Source organism: Panthera pardus, unplaced genomic scaffold, assembly GCF_024362965.1.
Source record: "Panthera pardus isolate Hobbes unplaced genomic scaffold, ASM2436296v1 HiC_scaffold_4, whole genome shotgun sequence".
Lineage (NCBI taxonomy): Eukaryota > Metazoa > Chordata > Mammalia > Carnivora > Felidae > Panthera > Panthera pardus.
Window position 1 is genome coordinate 12,443,322 of NW_026526969.1, and position 15,799 is coordinate 12,459,120.

The 15,799-nt window shown below is 53.9% G+C and overlaps 1 protein-coding gene across 1 annotated transcript in view; it reads left to right on the forward strand.

Moving 5' to 3' along the window:
• Window positions 1-1,670: 1,670 nt before the first annotated feature.
• Window positions 1,671-15,799, forward strand: part of RADIL (Rap associating with DIL domain) — a 126,701-nt gene continuing 112,572 nt past the window's right edge. The window contains 1 exon segment of the mRNA XM_053894244.1: window positions 1,671-2,527. Within this exon segment, the coding sequence (XP_053750219.1) occupies window positions 1,770-2,527 (758 nt within the window). The 5' untranslated portion in view covers window positions 1,671-1,769.

Sequence of the window (15,799 nt, forward strand, 5' to 3'; positions counted from 1 at the left end):
GGTTTGTGTTTCCCTTCGGGGGTCTCCTCTGGGGCCTTGCTGAGTGCATTGCCAAGACCCGCTGAAGGTCAACAGCAGGCTGGGGCCGGAGGAGGCCAGCGGGCGGCAGCCTGGGGAGGTCTGGTCCCACACCTGTGGCTCCCCTCAGCCTCAGGGCAGCTGCAGTCAACAGCCGATGCCCCAGGCCAGGGAGGAGGGGGCCACGGGGAGGTCAGGCCTCTGGGGCTTTCTCTTTTATAAAGACTGAAGGGACCTTTTTGGGAATTGAGGTTGAGGACTGAGGAGGAGGTATGGCTGACCTGGGGACAGGTGTGCCCTGGTGGGGCTGACAAGGCAGTCCTTTATTGTATGTGTGTGTGTGTGGGGGGGGGGTCATAACAATGGTGATAGAGGTCAAGGTCAGGGAAGAAGCCATGAAATGCAGGCTCAGAACTCAGAGCCTGGGAAGCTGGGCTCCAGAACAGCTCCTCTGGCTGTGTGACCGTGGGTGGGGCCCCTGGTCCCTCTCAGCCTCTTTCCCTCCTCCACCAAGGAGACAGGAGACTCTGGTCACTATAGCCTCGAGCCTCGCCCATTCCTCACCGTGACTCCCAGTAAGAATACATTTTCATGCCAATCAGGACACAAAATGTACTCAAACAACTGAGACAAAAGTTGCCCGAACGTGACTTAAGGCTTCCCAGCACAATGCACTCCGGACCAGACGTCTCTTCTCTTTCTGCTCGCTGCCCACCTGGGGTGACTTCCTGGTCTTCTGGGACTTGCTTCCATTTGGAAGTGGTCTGATACGGCAGCCACTGGTCACATGTAGCTGTTGAGCATTGGAAACGTGGCTCGCGTGAGTAAAAAACTGCGTTTCAAATTGCATTTCATTGTATTTAATGTAGAAATAAACAGATGCAGGAGGCTGGTGGCTGGTAGGTCAAGATGAGCGATTCGAAATCTGCAGATCCAAGGGGCCTTCCAGCTTTGCCCTCCCAGCTCCTCCTCGCAGGGTGGGCTTGCTGCCCTACTGGACCCTCTGGCTCACCAGTCTAGCCCTTGACCTTATACTCATGCCCACCTTGACCTCAAACTCACCTGGCCAAAACCCAGCTCACATCTTCCTTCACCTCCCTTCCATGCTGCTTCTCCTCTGGTCTCCTCCCCCTGCCCCTACACCCTTAATGTCATCAGTACCCACTCAGCAGGACCAGCCAGAAGCCCAGTAGTCGCCCTCCACTTCTAATCCATCAACAGGGCCTGGTGGGTAAAATCCATCTAGGTCTCATAAACATCCCTATACCCCTTCTCTGGTCCCCACCTGCAGCCCTGCCTACCCAGCGGCACTCACTGCCCCCCCCCCGCCCCCGCAGCCCTGCTGCCCCCTGTGAATGCATCACCTGTAACCCTTCTTGTCCTCACCAACACTGGGTATCTGAGCCCGTCTCGCGCCCAGCATTTGGAGTGCAGAAACGAATTCCGTAGGGTGGGATTGTTTTCTGGATGTGTAGCAGGATCTCGAATAAAGCGTTATAAAAAGTAGCAGGGAGCTGGGGTTTGTGAGCATAAGGGAAGGGCGAGGAGGGGGAGGAGGAGATGCCTGCTCTTCAGTTTGGGCACGGGTCCTTTCAGGTTGAGGGCTGTTCTGCCTCCAGCAGTCCCTTCCTGTAGGTGGTTCCCCACAACCCATCACCCGGGCCAAGGTCTCCTAAAGGAGACCACTGGATTTTGTAGAACAGAGGCGGGTGTGCAGATTCCGGGTATGCTGGAATCCGACAACCAAATGCATGTACCCCTGTCTGGGGGATCGTGAGGGTCCCCAGAATCACAGTCTCTGGGAGTGGAGAGCTTCCCCGGAGACTGCGGCCATTCCCGGGCGGATCCCTTGGGGCCGTCGCGCCTCGCAGGCGCTCAAAGAAAGGCAGGAGGCGCTGGCCGCGGGGGAAGCGCGAGCTACAAGTATACTCCGGGGCCAGCGACGCCAGGGGCCTGAACGGCTGGCGCGCCATCAGTGTCCTCGCTCCCTTTCCAGCCTAGCCCCGGCCGGGAGGAGGGGGGGGGAGACGGCGGGGCTCCGTCTAGCAGGCCGTCACCTCGTTCTGAAAACTACCGGCGGAGGGGACACCGGGACAGGGAGAGAGAGAGAGAGAAGGGGCTGCAGTCGAAGCCCCCATCCTTCCCCATCTCTCCTCCTTCCCCCAGCGAAGGCCGGAGGGGTCCGCAGGGCACGGGGAGGGGGCGAGGCCGCGGGGACTAAGGCGATTGGCCCGGAGCCCCCCCCGCCCCGCCCCCACCACCATCTGCTCGGGATTTGGCGTCGGCGTCTCGGGCTCGGGCTCGGCTCGGCTCCAGCTCGGGCTCCGCGCCCCCCAGCCGGCCCCCGCCCTGCGCCCGCCTACCTGCTGCTCCCGCGCCCCGCGCCTCCTTCCCTCCCTCCCGCGCTCCGTCCCAGCGCCGGTTGTCGGAGCCCCGGGCCGGGTGCCGATGGAACCGCCGCGATGTTCGCTCCTCGGCTCCTGGATTTCCAGAAGACGAAGTACGCGAGGTGAGGGCGGGAGCGCGCGGGGAGGGGGCGCGAGGGAGGGGGGCGCGTGGGGGATGGCAGGGAGAGGGGGGCGCGTGGGGAGGGGGGCGCTCCGGAAGGGGGCGTTCGAGGAGGGGGCGCACGCGGAGGGGGCGCGCGCGGGGAGAGGGGCGCGCGCAGGGAGGGGTGGCCAAGGGTCTCTCCCGGCTCCGCGCCGCCGGGCCGGCTCCCCGCGCCGCCCGGGGAATTGGAGTTGATAGATGCACCCTAAGCTCGGCCGGAAGAAACCAGAAAGGAGACTTCGTGGTCTTTGTGAGCGTGTCGGCGCCCAGCTGTGCGCCCCGCACCCGGGAGCAGCCGCCGGCTTCCCGGCGCCCCCTCTCCTGGCGGCGAGTCCTGAGGCGAGTCGCTTCACCTCCCTGAACCTCAATTTCCAGGTCTCCAAAACGGGGATACTGAACGTCCCATCCCTGGGGACCACGTGAGGATTAGTGACAGGAGCCCTCGAGAGCACTTTGAATGGCGCCCGGAGCAGAGTAATCGCTCGATTTCTCTCCGGCGTTTTTGTTAATGTAAAAGGTGCTGGCGCGCACCACCCGTGTTCCCCCAACTACCCCCTGCACTGCCCTTGTCCCCCGCACCCCGCCGCCGTTCAGTTCCTGTCAACCCCCCTCCACCGCCGCATCACACCTCCCCCCCCCCCCCCCTTGACCACGCTCTCAGCAAGCGGGAGGAATGAATTAACTGCTCTTTTTAGGTGGGGAAACTGAGGCCTAGGACCCGGGAAGAGCTGCTTGTCCATCTTGGCCTTTTCCCGGTGTGAGGTTTGTGGTCACCCCTGAGCCTCAGTTTCTCCTAAAATGGCGAGGACAGATACTCCCACCCAGTTGCTGAGTGGGAGTCAAGCTCCTGTTGGACTAAGTACACATTGAATGGGGAGGTTCATAATTCTTAAGTTTCTCTAAGATTTTGTGGGGTCCACTCGCCTGAAAGCTGGCGCGAAAACCCTTTCCTGCAGTTGCCTTCCGCCCCTGGGGGTCTTGAGGAAGGGCAGGCAGTTCTGGGATCGCAGCCCCCAAGGCTTTTGCCTCCTGCCTGGGCACCAAGAGGGCGCCCACCTGACGTGTTGCCCTCCCCCTCAGGTGTCCTCCTTCTGGGTGGAGGGGAAGGTGGCGAATTTGAGACGGGTTGGCGTCAGTTTTGATACCCACATCCACGTGGCTCGTCATCTCCTGGCACTTACCGAGGGTCCTGGTCCCCATGAGGTCTGTACCCATTCTGGTCAAACAGCAGAGCGTGATCACAGATGTCCAGGCTGAGCATGGCATCGGAGGTGGGGAGGCAGGACTAGGGCTTTTCCCGCTCAGTCTCACCTTCCATTTCTGGGGGGGGGGTCCTTGTCTCCTTCATAAAGTTGGGGAGTCCTGCTGGGAAGGATGGATGCACGGGGGAGTTCCTGTGGGGTTGGTTTTTGGTTTTTGGTTTCTTGTGGCTGGAAGGTGGGAGGCACTGGCTGCTCAATCCATGGGATCTTCTCTGATACGGACGCTTGGACTTTCAAAGGCTTGTTCTCGAGGGTCCTTTTTTGCTATGGTGAGGTCTAAATTGGTGGAGGGTTCCTCGAAAGGGAAGGGGGAAGCCTGGGACAGGAGGCCACATTTGCAAACATGCAGGGAGGGAGCTGTGAAGCCCGTACTGTGGGCCTTCACCTGTCGTGCAGCTGCTGTGTGGTCTTGGGTAGGTGTCTGAACCTCTCTGGTTGATTTGTGAGAAGACGGGAGGCTTGGTCGGAGATGTCTAGATTTGGACACTGGCGCAGCCCTCCCTAACTGGGATAGAGCTCTCCAGCTGGGTCAGGGGCTGGACCATGAGCTTTGTTCCTTTCATGCTTGGGCTGATGCCATTTCTACGGGTGAGGAGTCCAGTGGGGAAGTAGAGCACATCAGTTAGAACTATTTCTGTTCCCTTCCTCATTGCATGGCCCTTACTGTGGTGCCGCCTACAAGTTAAATCCCTAATGCAGGCTTCTTGATTGAGCAAATTTAATAGCGTGACCCAGTGCTATTCAGGAGAAACGTCATACAAGCCGCGTGTATAGTTCTACAGTTTTTAGTAGCTGTTCCGTTGAGTGTGTGGCTGATTTTCTATCTCGCCGTCATAGAAAGGTAGAAAACGGGTGAGATGAGTTCTTAGAATATGTTGTTGTTAATCCTTGATACGCAAAGTGTTATCATTTCAACATATAATCAATGTAAGTTAATTATTCATGAGACTTTTTACATTCTGTTCTCACCGCAAGTCTTTGACATCTGTTTGTGTCTTTTATACTTAGGACCCACCTCACTTCGGACTAGCTATATTTCAAGGGCTCAATAGCCACATATGCCCGGTGGCTGCCATATTAAATAGCACAGGAATATCTTCTAGGGTGAGAGATGGGTGTTTGTCTTAGTCATTTTGGGCTTCTGTAACAAAGTACCGTAGACTGGGTTGCTTATAAACAATAGAAACTTACATCTTATAGTTCCGGAGACTAGACGTTCGCGATCAGGTGCCCGCATGGTTGGGTTCTGGTGAGATCCATCTTCTGGGTTATAGACTACAGACTTACTGTATTTTTATGTGATAGAGAAGGAGCTAGCTCTCTGGTTGCCTCTTATAAAGGCACTAATCTCATTCAGAAGGGCTTTTACCCGCTGGACCTGATTATGCCCTAAGGGTCCTGCCTCCAGATGCCATCACACTGAAAGTTAGGTTTCAACATACAAATTTTTTTAGGGGGGGACACAGACATTCAGCCCTTAACAGGGTCCCTAGTTATATGCTGTGTGATACTGTAAAAGATGCTTTCCCCCTTTGAGCCTTTGTTTTTCAATGGATGGTTGGACCAGCTGATCTTTAAATTTCTAACCTGGAATCCTTAAATGGTTTATCTAGATCAAGAAATATATTTATCATATAGCTATAGGAATTAAAGGCTGTGTAGTATTGGTGCAGGGCTAGGGAAATTGACCAATGAAACATAATAGAGAGGCCAGAAGCAGATTGATGCATATATAGACATTTGATTTTTTTTTTTTTTGAGAGAGAGAGAGAGAGAGAGAGAGAGCGAGCATGCGATTGAGTGGGGGGAGGGATGGAAGAAGAGGGAGAGAAAGAATCCTAAGCAGACTCCATGCCTAGCGTGGAACCTGACAGGGGGCTCGATCTCACAACCTTGAGATCGTGACCTGAGCAGAAATGGAGAGTCAGATGCTTAACTGACTGAGCCACCTAGTCACGCCAAAGACCTTTGATTTTTGAGAAAGGTGGTGTTGCTGATCACCGGAGGCAAGGATGGTCTATTGAATAAACGGTACCGAAACAATTGGCTATCTAGATGGAAACAATGAAACCGGAGCCCTACCTCACACCATACAGAAAAGAGCATTTCTGGATGGATTAAAATTTATAAGTGAAGTTAAAAAAAAAAAACAACACTTGAAAACTTTTAGAAAACAGAAAAGAATATCTTTTGGATTTCAGGGTGGGTAAAGGTTTCTGACGGCATGGAAAGTTAAAACCGTTAAAGAAAAGGTGGATAAACGAGACTACATTAAAAATTATGAGTTTCTCTTCATCAGAGAAACGCCATGAAGAAAATAGAAGAGGTGCTGCAACCTTGAAGGACATCTCTGCAACACGTTTAACCACCCCATTAGTTAATATCCAGGGTGTATAAAGCCCTACCGTAAGAAGAGGACAGATAACAGAAAATACAGAAATGCAAATCGTCTTGCAGATGCACACAGAGAAGGGGGAACACAAATGAGCTAAAAGCTGCTCATTTTCATTGGGCATCTGCCCTGGAGAAAGTGGTGTGCACGTGCATCAGAGGACACGGACATCTTAGCATCTTAGTTCATGATAAGCAAGACATCCCAGGGGCCAATGGTAGAATTCATATGCTGGAATAATATCCTTTCGTGAGAATGACCTCCACTTTCAGGCAACAGAATGGATAAACCTAGGCGTCGAGAGTGGTAGCAAAACACGAAGTATGAATGCAATCGTTTAATGCTCAAAAACAGGCAAACCAGCTGTGTTGTTTAGGAGCGCAGAGGAAGGTATGTGGAAAGCCAGAAAATGATTATTGCAAAATCAGCTTACTGGCTACCTCTAAGAGAGGTGGGGTACACAGGGTGTTTCTGGGTCCTGGCAGTGTTCTAATTAGTGACTTGGGAAGAAAAAAAGCCGGATTCTATGTGCCCTATAAGATAGCTCCCATTCCCATGGGGAGACTCACCCATGTGGCCACGCCTCACTGCAGGGGAGGCTGGGAAGTGTAGTCCAGCTGTCTGTGTCCATTGCTGCCTCCCCGGGGCTCAGAACAGCACCTGGCATCTGAGAAGGTACCACTCAAATCTGTTGAATTAGTGGCGGTGTGACTTTGGACAAGCAAATTAACCTCCCAAGACGTTGGTCTACTCTCTTGCTTTAAAAATGTGACGTTAAAAGGGGGTCCTTATAAAGCAACATAATGGTTATAAATGCAGCATGTGCTCCCTTAAAGAACAGTTTTTAAATCATGGGGAGTAGGTATAAAAATGAAAGCAGTCGGGACCCCTGGGTGGCTCAGTCGGTTAAGCGTCTGACTTCAGCTCAGGTCATGAGCTCATGGCTTGTGAGTTCGAGCCCTGTGTCGGGCTCTCCACTGACAGCTCAGAGCCTGGAACCTGCTTCTGATTCTGTGTCTCTGTCTCTCTCTGCCCCTCCCCACTCACTCTCTCTTTCTCTCACAAATAAATAAACATTAAAAAAAAAAAAAGAAGAAAGCAATGGGTGCCTGGATGGCTCAGGTGGTTTAAGCATCCAACTCAGGTCATGATCTCACAGTTTGTGAGATTGAGCCCCGCATTGGGCTCTGTGCTGATGGTGTGGAGCCTGCTTGGGATTCTCTCTCTCTCTCTCTCTCTCTCTCTCTCTTTCTCTGTCTCTCCCTCTTTGTGTCTCTCTCAAAGTAAATAAACATTAAAAAAATGAAAACAACGGTCACCCACAAATGGTCCCTGCAAGGCCATTTAGGACCAGCCGAGAAATTCTGAAGGTTATGGGTTTCGTAAACATTTTTTGTTGTTGTTCTTGAGGCGATCAAGATATGTATGAGAAGCATCCAGTACAGGTAGACAGTTGGTGCTCCAAAGTGGTGGTTATTTGTGTAAGTGATTGTTACTTACAATCTCTTTCTGGGGAGGGTTTGAAGCACTCTGTAAGAAGCACTCTGTAAGAATCAAGCTTCTCAAGAGCCGTGGGACTGCCCCGGAGAACCCTTCCCTCCTGTCAAGGCTTGCTCTGATGTCAGCAGGTCTCTGTGCCTGGAGAAGGGATGGTGAGGAGGGGCTTCCGGGTCCTCTGTCTTGCTGGGCTGCCGTGGACGGGCCACTCCTGGGCTTCGTGGAGTGGGAACCACGTGCCAGGCCTCGTAACAAGCATCTTCCATTCACCATCTCATCTAGTCCTTAGCTGGATTTTATTTCTTGTTGAGAGAGAGAGAGAGCAAGCATGAGCAGGGGAGGGGCAGAGAGAGAGGGAGACAGAGAATCCCAAGCAGGCTCCGAGCTCTCAGCACAGAGCCCAATGCGGGGCTTGAACCCACGAACCGTGAGATCGTGACCTGAGCCGAACTCAAGAGTCAAGACGCTCAACCGACCGAGCCACCCGGGTGCCCCCGAGGTACCATATTCCGTCCCTGTTTGGTTTGCCCTCCATCACGGAGCCCACAGTGAGGTCCACACCTGGACTGTCCTTGGCTTTTCTGCCTCCCGTGCAGCGATGGGGATAATAATCCTCAAAGTCAGGTGATTTTCCAGTCCCTGCTGGACCCAGAGGCTAGAATCCGGAGTCCTCCCCGCTGCACGTGCCGTTGCACAGCCTGGCAGGGCTCTCAGAAGACACCGCCTCCTTCATTCATTCATGGACAGGCCTGCCCCAAGCATCTGTGGGGACGGACCAAGTGTCCCAGTGGAAGCCCACACACCATATGTCTGAACGTTTAAAGTTAAAAATCTAGCTAACAAGCTTTTCAACGAAACGGGTTCCGTCCTCCTCGGCAAATACGCTTCTACGATGACACGGGTTGAACACTCTGTAGAATGGTGGCCGTCATATGAATGAAGACTGGCCACTGTCAAGTAAGGAAGTTGAGTTTAGTTATTTTTACATGTGCCGCGGCCTTTGTGGCCAGGCCGGCGATGCCTGGGTGAGCAAATAAAATAAAGGCGTGCATAACTTAGTAGTTTATAGATTTCATACGATTTATTTTTGTCTTCGCTGCAGCAAAATCATTAATTATGTTATTTTCAAGGTTTTCACGGAAATTGCATTCTCTTCACAGTGATCATCTAAAGTTGTGCAGTCCAGTGTAGCACTAACCACCTGTGGCTATTTAAATTCAAGTCTAAATTCATTAAAATTAAGTAAAATTAAAAAGCTAGTCCCCCAGTTGCAGAGGCCACATTTAAGGGCTCAGGAGCCCCAGGTGGCCAGTGGCCACCATATTGGACAACACAGACCTACAGCATTTCTGTCACTGTGGAAATTTCTCTCAGAGAGCACTAGTCTAAAGGATGAAAACGCAAAATATAATTTAAAAAATATCCCGCAAAGGTAAATTAAGCGAGATGTAAAAAACTACCTTAAATTATTTGTATTTTAGGATATCCGAAATTCTCTTAAATTTGGAAGGCAAAATACAAATGAAGATTGACAAGTGTAAAACTTAAAAAGTATTTACGTAGGGGCGCCTGGGTGGCTCAGTCGGTTAAGCATCTAACTCTTGATTTCAGCTCAAGTCAGGATCTCACGGTTCGTGGGATTGAGCCCCAAGTCGGGCTCCGTGCTGACAGCACACAGTCTGCTTGGGATTCTCTCTCCCGCTCTCTGTCTGTCGCTCCCCTGCTCATGCTCTCTCTCTCAAAATAAATAAATAAACTTTAACAAAGAGGATGAGGACAAGAAGGAAAGGAGGGAAAAGGAGGAGAAGGAAGGGAAAACCAGAGAAAATAAACTTGTTAGTGTTCAGAACTGAAAAGTCCAGGAGTGTCTGAGTTCAGGTACAGCTGGATCCAGGGTCTCAAAGGAGTCCCATGCTGTCTCTCTTTGTCTTCGGGCTTTGTTTCTTCTGCTGGCTGCACATCTGGACTGCTCACAGCCCTTGTGGACAGGGAGTTTCTTAATTTTTTTTTTTTTTAACGTTTATTTATTTTTGAGACAGAGAGAGACAGAACATGAACGGGGGAGGGTCAGAGAGAGGGAGACACAGAATCCGAAACAGGCTCCAGGCTCTGAGCTGTCAGCACAGAGCCCGACGCGGGGCTCGAACTCATGGACCGCGAGATCGTGACCTGAGCCGAAGTCGGCCGCTTAACCGACTGAGCCACCCAGGCGCCCCAAGGGAGTTTCTCTTTCCTGGCAGGATCACCACTGTCCTGGAATTGAGTCTCTGTGCCCTGACTTGGATTGCATGCATACCCTTGAACCTGTCACCGGGGTCAGGGGAAGGGCTATGCCAGTCTGGATCTTTTGGAGCATGGAGTTTGGGAGTCGGGCATGGCGGGGGGGTGGAAGGGTGTGGCTCCACGTGAGTCCAATGGAATGAGAGGGGGAATGTGTGGCCAAAAACGAAAGTGATTTACATTTTGTACGTGATTGAGGGGGGTAGATGCTGGATGGGACAGAAGCCTCGGAGACCTTGCGGCTTTGGGGTGGGTCGTTCAGGGTGAACGGGAATTCTGCAGAGGCTGGAAGCAGGAAGGTCACCGGAGAGGGCTGCAGGGGAAGCACAGGAAGGCAGGGAAGAGTCTGAGGCTGGACTCAGACCCTCTGGAGGGGAGGATGTGGGGTCAGGTCCCCAACTCCCCGGGCGCGCCCAGCAGCTGGCCTTTGTCCCTTGGGCTCCGGGGTGCCATTGAGGCTTTTAGGCTAAGTAGCAAGGTTTCGTTTCCAGTAGGGTGGTTGCCATCCAGATACCACAGCAGCAATTGGGGGGGGGGGGGCGGTTCCTGGGGCCCCCAGGGGCTGGGGAGCTGCAGCGGGTGGGGTCTGCCTGTTCATCTCCTGGCAGTGGGATTGGCCACTGTCAATCGATTGGTCAATTACTTGTCAATATGTCCCTTTACCCCAAAGCCTTCAGTGCATGTGTATGTAGCACCAAGTACTTTCTTATGGAATGACATTTAAGAACAGAGACTGAGCCTTAAAAAGGAAGGGGGCGCCTGGGTGGCTCAGTCGGTTAAGCATTCAACTCTCGATTTTCGCTTGGGTCACCATCTCGTGGTTTGTGAGTTCGAGCTCCATGTCAGGCTCTGCACTGATGGTGTGGAGCCTGCTCAGGGTTCTCCCTCCCTCTCCGCCCCTCCCCCCCCCAAAAAGAAAAAAGATGTAAAAGGAAGGGGACGCTGATACGTGCTGCACTGTGCACGAACCGTATGAGGACAGTATGCTAATAAGCCGATGGACAAAAGGACAAATGTGTGATTCCGCTTCTGTGGGGTCCCCAGAGTCGTCAGACTCAGAGACAAAGAGCAGACAGTGGAGCCAGGGGCTGGGGCGGGTGGGGGTCAGTGTGTAATGGGGACAGAGTCTCAGTGTGGGAAGATGGAAAGTTCTGGAGACTACAGCGGTCACGGTTGCACAGCCGTGTGAATGTGCTCAGTGCCCTAGAACTGGACACCGAAAAGCGGTTGAAACAGTGAATTCTGTGTTGAGAGTATTTCACCACAATTTTAAAAAATATTAAAAAAAATAAAGTCGAGCTGAAAACGGTAACAGAAGCGGGTCGTTGATTAAATGTGAGGGGCAAGACAAGAAAAAGGGACTTTAGTGTTGGGGCACTATTATCTCACAGCGAGTCCGTATGCAGATTTTACCAACTGCCCCCTCACTGCCCCAGCTGCCAGGATCCGCTTTGGGGGGCACCGCGTAGTTTCCTTAGCCTCCTCGAGTCCAGAATTCATCTCTTGTCTTTTTCTATCAGGCATCGGTGTCTTTGAGGTGTCCAGGCCAGTTCTGTAGGCTGCTTCGTGTGGGGTCCCTGGGCTCAGTTTGGGGTCTCACAGTTAGATTGAGGCTCTGTGTTTTCTTTCTTTCTTTCTTTCTTTCCTTTTTTTTTTTTTTTTTTAGTATTTTTGATGTTTGTTTATTTTTGAGAGAAACAGAGACAGAGAGCGAGCAGGGGAGGGGCAGAGAGGGAGGGAGACACGGAATCCGAAGCATCTCCAGACTCTGAGCTGCCAGCACAGAGCCCGATGTGGGGCTCGAACTCACGAACCGCGAGATCATGACCTGAGCTGAAGTCGGACGCTTAGCCTAGTGAGCCGCCTGGGGGCCCCCCCGCCCCTGCCCCGTTTTGGTAGAAGCGGTGCTGCTTTTTTTAGGCTCCTCGTAACCGACACCACGTGTCAGTCTGTCCTTCGGCGTGATGTCTTCCGTGATCGCTTGCTCACGTGGGTGTCTTCCTGCTTTTCTCTCTGTAAAAGTATTATTTGTTTTGGTAATCAGTTGTTAGCATGTGTGGGGAGGGAGTGTTTGGAGCGCATGTGCGTATTCCAGTCCTCATACTATGAAAACTTTCTCTTAGAAAAGTAGAGAGAATAGCGTAATGAACCCCAGCCACCCCCTAGCTTCAACTCAACGATTATTAACGTTTTGCCAAATTTGCTTCATCTCTGCTTTTTCTCTGTCCTAAAGTATTTGAGGACAAATCCCTCGGTGGTATGGGTGATACGACTTCAGTGCGCATCTCTGCCTGGCGAGGACTTTCTTCCCTAACCACTAGACCCCCAGCCCACCCATCAGCATCGGCAGTAAGTCCTAGCGCTATTGAGCACTTGAATTGTAAGTTCTACTTAGTTTAAAAAAAATTTTTTTTAAATGTTTTATGTATTTTTGAGAGAGAGAGCGTGAGCGGGAGTGGGGGAGGGACAGAGAGGGGGGGAACAGAAGATCCAAAGTGGGCTCTGTGCTGAGAGCAAGGAGCCTGATGCGGGGCTGGAACTCGCAAATCGTGAGATCATGACCTGAGAGGAAGTCGGATGCTTAACCGACTGAGCCACCCAGGCGCCCCCGGGTTTGTTTTATTTGAGAGAAAGCGCGTTCACTGGACCACATGTAGCTGTCGGTTGCCATATTAGATAGCACAGCTGTAGAGGCCGGATTCGATTCAGGACCCACGTTCCAGGCAGGAAAGGCCAGCAACTTCTCGTTGCATCTCTCCAGGGGGCATGGAGGTCCTGTTTCCGGTGATGCAGAGATGGACCTTGGGACTCTGGGCTCCTTTTATAGTAGCCGGTTGCTCGGCAACCTGTCATCAACGCTCTTAGTGTCTGTTGGTTACTGATGTCGGAATGAATGATTTCATCAAGGCTTGGGTTTTCAGAATTCCCTCTTAGTGAAGAAGAGAGACCCCCGCCCCCAAACTTCCCTGCACTTAGCGCACCAAAGTGGTGGGATCTTTGTTATTATCCGACATATAAAGCCGGGGTTCATTTCTTTCCAAGAAAGGCCTCGCGGGGAAGGAGTGGATGAGTCTGTGTAGACATTCTTAGGATGTGTGGACGATGTTTCGGGCTCTGTGAACCCTTGGGATGGCGTGTTCAGTGTGTGCGTGCGTGTGTGTGTGCACATGCGTGTGCGTTTTGCCCCAGCGAGGTATAGATCTCCCAGCAGGCAGCCACTTTGCACAGGATTGGGTGCCGCAATCCTGGTTGTAGGGGACGGAGTTGGGCCCAAATCTGGCTTCAGTAGCCCTCTGCTGTGGAGTTTCTGTGGCTCTACCTGTCTCGGGATGTACTCTAGACCCTTGGCCGTTGGCGGGGCTGGGCTTTGCCAGGGCACGTGGCGCTGTGTTGGGAGGGATGGTCGTTCAAGGCCTCTGCCGTGTTGCACGGCCAGGGAATAGCAACGAGCCTGGAGGACACTGTTCCCGGGGAAGGGGTGGGCCACTTGTGGTGGCGCACAGCCTGGCAGGACGTGGGCTGTGAGGGTGGCCCCTCATCCTGTGTCAGAGCCCCCCGGCCTCTGTGTCAGGGGCCAAGGGCTCCCGGGGGCAGGGGAGATATTAGCTGATTTTCTTCACAAATTCCTCCCAGTGGATTCCGGTTTGGGACACGCCTCTGAAAAGGTGTGGGATTTGGGAGGAGTGCTCTCCGCGTCGTCGCCGTGAGGAGGAGGTTTTCCGTGAGCTCCCTGGAAAGGTTCTGGAATTGTGATCCCGTCATGACATCGGGGAGGGTAAAACAGCAGAGATGGGGATGTGGCAGGGAGGCCAGGGCGCATGGGCGGTGGCCTGTCCTTCTAGAGGTGGCTGGGAGGATGACAGACCCCAGTGCCTGGGGTGGTCTTGTCTGGGGCAGGGGGCTGTGGGCCATTCATTTTAGCGGCGGATCCCAAGAGCGGTGGTCCCCGAGGAAGCCCTGTGCCCCAGCATCCCTGAGTCAGGGGCTGGCTTACTCAGCTGGCTACCTTTAGGTGCCTCATTTCCCCATCTGAAAAATGGGCTAGTCAGCCCGCAAGCTTCTGAGGGCTTTGGAGGGGAGCCGGGGAGTGACTTCAGATTCATTTCAGGGCCTGCGCCAGGGAGAGCTTTGGCGAACGGAGCAGATGTGGGTCCCAGGCTCAGCGAACTGCAGCCCTGAGTGGCCCGGGAGTGTGAATGAGCCTTGCAAACCGTGCAGTGCTGTACGAAGAAGCCTTTGATGTCAGCACCGTGCCCAGATGGGATAGAGGCATTCAGAATCGTGCCGCTTGCTTGCCCAGGGGCCTTGTGGCTGCTGTCTTCGGAGGCCAGCTCGTACTTGGAGATAATCTGCCTTAGTTTGGGTTTCCCCAGAAGCAGACCCCGAGACAAGGACCCAAGGGCAAGTGGTGGGGAATGAGCACAGGGAAGGGCACGCAGCCACCAAAGGGTGTGTTAAGAGGCGAGCTGGGGGCGCCTGGGTGGCTCAGTCGGTTGAGCGTCCGACTTCAGCTCAGGTCGTGATCTCATGGTTCATGAGTTCAGGCCCCGCATCGGCCTCTGTGCTGACAGCTCAGAGCCCACTTCACATCCTCTGTTCCCTTCTCTCTCTGCCCCTTCCCCGCCGGCTCTTTCGCTCTCTCTCAAAAGTCAATAAATGAGCTTTAGAAAGAGGCAAGCTGGTTCTGCTTGGGAGACAGTGTGGAGCGCGTGTTGGGCTCTCCCTGCCGGGCCCAGGGGCCTGGCTGATTCTGCAGCTCGCCGTGTCCTGGCAGAGGCTGATTGCCATGAGCGTTAACTCTCAGAGCCTTAACTTGGGTGGGGGTGGGCTTGCTCCCCCCCCACCCCCCCCCACCCCCCCCCCGTTGCAAGGGTTGCTGAGGTGCTGGCCCCCCGCCCCCCAGGATTTCTGGTTCAGAAGGTCTCTCGCCGGTGGTCTTCCAGTAGCTTCGGTGAGGGAGGGGGCAGGGTGGTCACTGCTTTAGAGATGGGGATTCTCATTACCTCAGAGGGGAGGAGGTTCCCCGGGGAGCCACAGGGAGGGTGCAGAACGGGGGCTGGGGTCTGCCCAGGTCTGCCCGGCCCGTGCTACCAGATGCACACCTCCCGGGGGGCACCGTCCACATGGAATGCCACGTGAAGCGAGGCCGTGGCCCATCTTCCCTCCAGACTTCCTCGGACCTGGCACGGGGTCCAATCTCCGTCCTTCCCACCCCTTCGCCAGTTTCCCCTTCCTGTTTCTGGCCCTCTCCCTGCTGGGATTTTGATCTCCAGACCATCGTGGAGTGGCACCAGCCCAAAAACTGCTTCCCAAAGCCTGAGCCAAGATGCTGTCTGCACCCGGGAGGAGCCTGAATTCATGAATGGACACAAAGAAGTATCCTGGGGCCAAGCTGGAGGAGGGGGAGGCTCTCAGGGCCCGGGGCCAGCTTGGCCCTGCCTGGGCTGTGCTGGCCTCTGCGGGACAGACAGACAGACTCCCTTTGTGTGGAAGCCAGGACAAATCTCTTTAGTCCTCTGTCCTGGGGACCCAGGGCCGCCACTGCCAGGCACGGCCCAGTCGGGGAGGGGCGGCCGCTATCGTTGTCCTGGGTCTGGGCTTATTTGGAAGAGGAGCACTTCTCTCTGGGGGCTACCGCCCTGGGTCCAGGCTCGAAGAACGGAGGAAACACAGAAGCCCGAAGGCTGGGCCTGGCCCCTCCAGCGTGAAGGGGAGGGGGCGGGAGGGGAGGCGAGCAACTGGGATGTGTTGGGGGCCGAGGTGGTGTGCACCCGGCAGGTCAGCCACTTTAGACCCTGCC